Source organism: Aythya ferina (assembly GCF_964211825.1).
Source record: "Aythya ferina genome assembly, chromosome: 15".
NCBI classification, from domain to species: Eukaryota; Metazoa; Chordata; class Aves; order Anseriformes; family Anatidae; genus Aythya; species Aythya ferina.
The window spans coordinates 11,912,128-11,918,445 of NC_140314.1; the positions used below are offsets into that span (position 1 = coordinate 11,912,128).

The 6,318-nt window shown below is 64.5% G+C and overlaps 1 protein-coding gene across 1 annotated transcript; it reads left to right on the forward strand.

Moving 5' to 3' along the window:
* The first annotated feature begins 355 nt into the window (after nucleotides 1-355).
* On the forward strand, nucleotides 356-5,154 carry LOC311445425 (glucagon receptor-like). The gene is made up of 13 exons (XM_084537508.1): nucleotides 356-476; nucleotides 624-720; nucleotides 938-1,045; nucleotides 1,306-1,427; nucleotides 1,515-1,621; nucleotides 1,764-1,920; nucleotides 2,212-2,371; nucleotides 2,512-2,572; nucleotides 2,663-2,732; nucleotides 2,870-2,958; nucleotides 3,082-3,220; nucleotides 3,494-3,535; nucleotides 3,775-5,154. The coding sequence occupies exons 1-13, from the start codon at nucleotides 399-401 to the stop codon at nucleotides 3,844-3,846; spliced, it is 1,302 nt and encodes a 433-aa protein (XP_084393634.1). The 5' UTR covers nucleotides 356-398; the 3' UTR covers nucleotides 3,847-5,154.
* The last annotated feature ends 1,164 nt before the right edge of the window (nucleotides 5,155-6,318 follow it).

Sequence of the window (6,318 nt, forward strand, 5' to 3'; positions counted from 1 at the left end):
GGTGAGGGGCTGGGGGGGGCGCCGAGGGGCTGCGCGGCGGGGGACACCCCCTCCCCGTGGGCAGTGCGGAGCTCCGGGAGCCTCCGGGCGAGGCTGGGCCGGGGAAGGTGGGGTGCGCCCCTTTGCAAGGGGGAGCCCCGGGGGGGTCCAGCCCTGAGCCTTTCCCAAGGCTGGGGCACCCCGGTGCCCCCCCCGGGCCGTCCCTTCGCCCCCCGCCAGCTCGCAGCCCGGTGGCACCAGGCTGGCACTTGGTTACCCCAAGTGGCTTTTGCTCCCAGCGCAGCCAGAGGCGCGCTCGCAGCCCGGTTCTGCCCCGGGGGGCGCAGCCCTCGGCCGTGCCGCCCCCAGCAGCCGCCTCTCGCCCAGGATCGGGGTGCTGAGGGCCGGCGGGGACAGCCATGAGGGACCTGATGGCGCCCCGGTACCGGCGGAGCCTCGTCCACCTCGCCTGGATGTGCCTCTTCTCCTCCGTGCCGGTAAGGTGCAAGCCGGGGCTGCGGGGCCGGTGCGTGCCGGGGGGGTCCCTTCGGGTTCCTTCGGGTTCCTTCGGGCCCCTGCGGGCTCTGTGCCCCCAGCGTGTGGGGCTGGTGGCTCCACACCGGGCTCTGGGTGTGCTCTTGCAGCACAGCGGGGCCAAGGTGCTGGAGAGGACCTTCGAGGAGTGGATGCGGTACCGAGACGAGTGCCTGAGGAGGATGGCGAGTGAGCCGTACCCGGCAGGTACCCGGCTGGGCGCGGGGCGTGGGGCTGGGATTTGGCCTCCCGGTGACACCGGTCACCCGCAGAGGGCTGCTGAACCAGGACTGGGTGTCTCCGTGGGGGGCACCCAAGGGCTGGGGTACCAGGGGGCTGTGGTGTGGGGACAGTGGGACCAGGCTTGGCCGTGCCACCTGCGTCTGACCATCGGCTTCTCCCCGCGCGGTGCTGCTGATGGCAGGGCTCTTCTGCAACCGCACGTTCGACATGTACGCCTGCTGGCCCGACGGGAGCCCCGGCACCGCCGTCAACGTCTCCTGCCCCTTCTACCTGCCCTGGTTTGAGAAAGGTGACGATGAGCCTCGGCCATCCCGGACCCCGTGGGGAAGCGGGATCTGGTGCTGGAGGGTCTGGGGGCGTGGGGGTGAGCGGGGTCCCACAGCCTTGGGATGCGCGTGGCACGGGGAGGGCAGAGCAGAGGCGGCCCTGTGGGTGTGAGCCGTGGCTGTGTGCCCCAGTGCCCCTGCAGAGAGCCATGGTTTTATCGTGGGGTGGGGGTTTGGGGCCCCCGGCAGCCCGAAGGAAGCCTCTGCTGCTTTGTGCCCGCAGTGAAACACGGGCTGGTGAGCCGCAGGTGCGGTGTGGACGGGCAGTGGGTGACGGTGAACGGCAGCCAGCCCTGGCGGGACTACTCGCAGTGCGAGGAGGAGATGGAGTCCACCATGGAGGAGGTGGGAGCTGTGACCGGGGTGGGGGCACCCCAGGGTGCGCGGTGGGTGCTGCTCAGCCGGGCTCAGCGGAGCGGTGTGTGTGTGCAGGAGGGTGCCCGCAGGCTGATGGTGAGCTTCAAAGTGCTCTACACCGTGGGGTACTCGCTGTCACTGCTGACCCTTGTCTCTGCCCTGCTCGTGCTCACCGTCTTCAGGTAGGACAGGCTGGGGGCTGCAGTCCTGCCACGCACCGGGGGTCAGCCCCAGCAGGGCCACGGCCCCTGCCGCACACAGCCCCTTGTCTGTGGCTGCCAGCCACGGCCAAGGGGTGTCCCCCGACCCCCTCGCTCTCACCAGGAAGCTCCACTGCACCAGGAACTACATCCACGCCAACCTCTTCGCCTCCTTCGGGCTGCGGGCGACCTCGGTGATGGTGAAGGACGCGCTGCTGGAGAGGCGCTGGGGCATGGAGGTGGTGCAGGTGGCCGACTGGCAGGCCCTGCTGAGCCACGAGGCAAGCACGGCCGGGGGGGTGACACCGAGCATGGGGGGACACTGACCCTGGGGAGGGCGTGCGGCTGGGGACCGGTGCCCACACAGCCCACGTACACAGTGGGTGAGCTCGTGGGGTGCCCACGCAGCCAGTAAGCAAGTTTTTGGGGCACCCCATGGGCAAGCTCTTGGGGCACTTGTGCACCATGTTGGCGAGCTCTTGGAGCACCTGTGCGCCCTGTGGGTGAGCTCTTGGTGCACTTGTGCACCCTGTGGGTGAGCTCTCAGCCCCATGTCGGGTGTCCTTTGGCAGGCGGCGCTGGGCTGCCGTGCGGCGCAGGTGCTGATGCAGTACTGCATCCTGGCCAACCACTACTGGTTCCTGGTGGAAGCCGTCTACCTCTACAAACTGCTGATCGGTGCCGTCTTCTCCGAGAAGAATTACTACAGGCTCTACCTGTACCTGGGCTGGGGTAGGAGCCACCCGGGCGCCCGGTGACAGGGGGGGACGGGCCCTGGGCCAAGCTGCCACCCCGCAGCGTCCCCAGCCTGGGGGCGGTTTCTCAGCTCAGGCGGGTGCTTGGTTTTACAGGGTTTGCTGTGTGACTTGCAGGGACCCCCGTGGTGTTCGTGGTGCCCTGGATGGCCGCCAAGTACCTGAAGGAGAACGCGGAGTGAGTGGCTGCATAGAGGGCCGGGTATGGCCTCATCCTGCACCCCTGGCACATCATAAACCGGGCTGCTCTCTGTGTCTCCCCGGGCAGGTGCTGGGCGCTGAACGAGAACATGGCTTACTGGTGGATCATCCGCATCCCCATCCTGCTCGCCTCCCTGGTAGGGGGGCCCCAGTGACCCCCAGAGCCATCCCTGGGGGCTGGAGCCGGCTCCTGGCTGGGGTTCGGGGATGGTGGGAGGGAGGGAGGGCTGGCCCCAGGGCGGGACTGGTCCATGGGTGCCCCCCTTTCCCCCAGATCAACCTGCTGATCTTCATGCGGATCCTCAAGGTGATCCTGGCCAAGCTGCGTGCCAACCAGAAGGGCTACGCCGACTACAAGCTGCGGTGAGCGGGGCCACCCACCCATGCCAGCTCCCCCATCCCGTGCCTTATTAAATGACCACTCAGCTTAAATGAGAGCTCGTCCCTGATCACCAAAGGGCCCTGCCCCCCTCGTGCTCTTTTCAGGCTGGCCAAAGCCACGCTGACGCTCATCCCCCTCTTTGGGATCCATGAAGTTGTCTTCATCTTTGCCACCGACGAGCAAACCACGGGCATCCTGCGCTACGTCAAGGTGTTCTTCACCCTCTTCCTCAACTCCTTCCAGGTGAGGCGAGAGCACTCGGGGGTCCTCGCACCATGGGATGAGAAATGGGGCCCCCTCCTCCAGCTGGCTGCCCCTGTGCTGACCCAGTCCCTGCACGAGATGGGGGACGGGGCCACCAGCCTCCTACCCAAGCCCTGTTGAGCGTGTGATGGTGACTGAGTTGATGCCCATGTGTGTTGGGGATGCTCTGGGGTGACCCTAAAAGCACCCAGAGGTGAGACAGAGCCAGTCCCATGCACTGATGTGGGACTCGGATCCATGCTCTCTCCGCAGGGCTTCCTGGTGGCTGTGCTGTATTGCTTTGCCAACAAGGAGGTACGTACCCTGCCCTCCCCAGCCCTGCCCCTGGCACCAGTTTAATGCTGTGGCGCTGGCTGCTGCCCCACAGAAGCCGGCAAAACCCCTTAACCTTGCTTTAACCTTAGCTTTATCGGGGTGGGTGGTGGGAGCTGGGCTCGGGTCGTGCCAGCCGCAGGCTTTGCGACTCTGCCTCTCACGTGGCTTGGTCTGGGGAGGGCACAAAAAGCCAAACCCTAAGCCTGCTGCCCTACCAGGTGAAGTCCGAGATGAAGAAGAAATGGCAGCTCTGGAAGCTGGACCACCCCGCGCTCTGCTGCACGCAGTGAGGGGCCCCGGGCACTGCTCGGACACCGCCAGCCCCCCGTGCTCACGCAGGACGAGCGAGCGGTGCGAGGAGCCGAGCCTGCTGCTCCCCGGCCCCACACCATCACCTACCTCTGCTGGCATCACCAGACGATGCCGGCTGCAGGAGAGGCCCAGCTGAAGCAGGATGCGGGAGCAGGATGGAGGCCGGGCCCTGCAGGGCTGGCGCTGCCCCAATCCAGAGCATCCACTCCTCGCCTAAGTGAGGGCCCTCGCCGCCACCCCGAGACGCTTGTTCTGGAGTCATCCTGCAAAGCTCTTCACCTCCTCACCACCTGCTGCAGGCCATGGCATCGGTACCTGCCTCCCTCCTCGCTGCTCTCCAGCTGCCCCCTTTCCTCCTCTCTGCGACCTCCTTCTGTGGCAGAGCCCTCCTGGAGCCCCCCGGCAGCCGAGGGGCATGCACGCAGCTTAGCGCAGCGCTTGAGCACCTGGGCTTGTGTTTATCCTGCCCCTGCTGCTTCTCTGGTGGGGCCGGGGAAAACCACTGCAGGGGAGAGCGAAGGACTCGGACCCCGGCCTGCCCTTGGCCCCCCAGGCCCAGCCACCTCCGCAGCGAGCCCTGCACAGGAAAGGCCCTGGGATTGGGAAGAGAAGGCTGGCAAAAAGCTGGGCATTTTGGGGCCCGGCTGTGAAGAGCTTTGCTTTCCAAGAGGGGGCCAAGCACTGGCTGCACCCCCTCGCTGCCAAGTAGCCTGTTGGGAGCCCAGTTTGCTGCTGTGGCCCAGCTCAGCATCCCCACTGGGAGCACCCCAACCCCAGAGGAGCCTCCAGCAGCGCCTCCGCACCTCATCTTGGAAGCCCAGCCCGGCTGCAACCGAGAGCTCCGTGTCCAGGACTGGTCCCGGTGCTCCCAAAAAAGGGGCTGAGCACAGCAGCAGCCACCAGCAGCCCCCCGGCTCTTGCCTTCAGCAGCAGGACAGAAGTGCTGCCCCATCCCTAACTCCTGCCGTGCCGCGCTTTGCCTTGCCGAGGCTGCTCCATCAGGAGGGAGGACGCAGCTCTTGCTCCCCGCTCCATGCAAGTGGACACAGGCGGTGCTCCAGCTCTGGGCAAGGGGCTCACACAGCCCCTGGGCTCGTGGCTGAGCCTCCTAGAAACACGGCAGCTCGAGGAGAGCTGCCCTGAGCACGGGAAGGACAGAGCTCAGCCACAGCGGCACGTGAAGCTGGAGGGCCAAGCAGGAGGTTTGCCGGACAGCTGTAAGCCCTGTGAGACCATTTTGCACATTGACTCTCTTCAGATGTAAATAAATGTTTATTTTTCAGCAAGCAGAGCATGCCACGTGTCTGCTCTGAGGGAAAAGGGCTCTCAGGCACCAAGGTAAAGGCAGCTGCATGTGTAAGGGCAGTGATGTGCGCTTATGCACACACACTCCTCACTTTAGGATATTAAACAGGCACCAAGAGCTCCTCGCTCAAGATAGCCCCGTGTTCCCCGCCCTGGGATTACATTACAGGCTACACAAGGACAAAAACAGCAAAATAAGTCAACATGGTGATAAATAATACAAACAGTTACCAAAACCAGATGCCAGCTATGGTACCAGGAGAGCCGAGCCACACACAGAACAAGGGAGCAGGTAGTTTCTCCCGGCCAGGAGCTGGAGTGCAGCCTGGATTCTTCTCTCCCACCAGGGGATGGCCCCAGGAGCTGCTGCTGGGCCTGCCCAGGGCCACAGGGCCTCGGGAAGAGCTGGCCCTCCTCCTGAGGTCAGCTAGTTGCCCCCCCAAACACTGGCCCCTGGGTTCCGTGTACTGTTCTCCCAAGTGCTGCTGTGTGCAAGAGGAAGCTGAGGGACACGCAGCAGTTCTTGACACCATGAAAGGGAAGCTGGTGCCAGCTCTCTCGCAGCAGCTTCTGAACTGGGTATGGGACCAGCCCTGGCTGCACTGTCCCACAGGCAGGCTGGTGATCCAGGGACCACGGGGAGTCAAGTGTGAGCCTTCTCTGCTCCACTCCCATCCGTTCAGAGCCCAGGTCAGCTTGGTTTGTGTTTCAGCACAGCAGCTTTACTTCTGAGCAGACAGCAGGTTTATGTAAGAGCTGCTGAAGGGGAGCTCCTCTTGCCCACCTGTCTAGTGCCAGATCAGAGCTCGGCTGAGGGTTTGGCAGAGCACAGTCACACTGACACAGCTCACAAGTCTCAGACCAGAGCTGGGCACCAGATCAGCATTTCACCTTAAGAAAACCCCAGCACACAACTCAACAGGGCCTAAACTCATTTCTGAGCTACTGCAGAGACCGCCGCCTTTGTCAGGCAGCTAAGACCTTTTGGGTGTAAAAGCAGCAGTTCCCAGCTAGGAACTAAAAAAGCTCACTGTTACCTATGCACCCTCCTCCTCTGCAGCTCTGGTACTGCCTGACTACAGGAGTTCCCCCAGCACCAACCCAGCCAGTGCTGCCAGGGCATCGCCTCCAACAGGGGCCAGGCA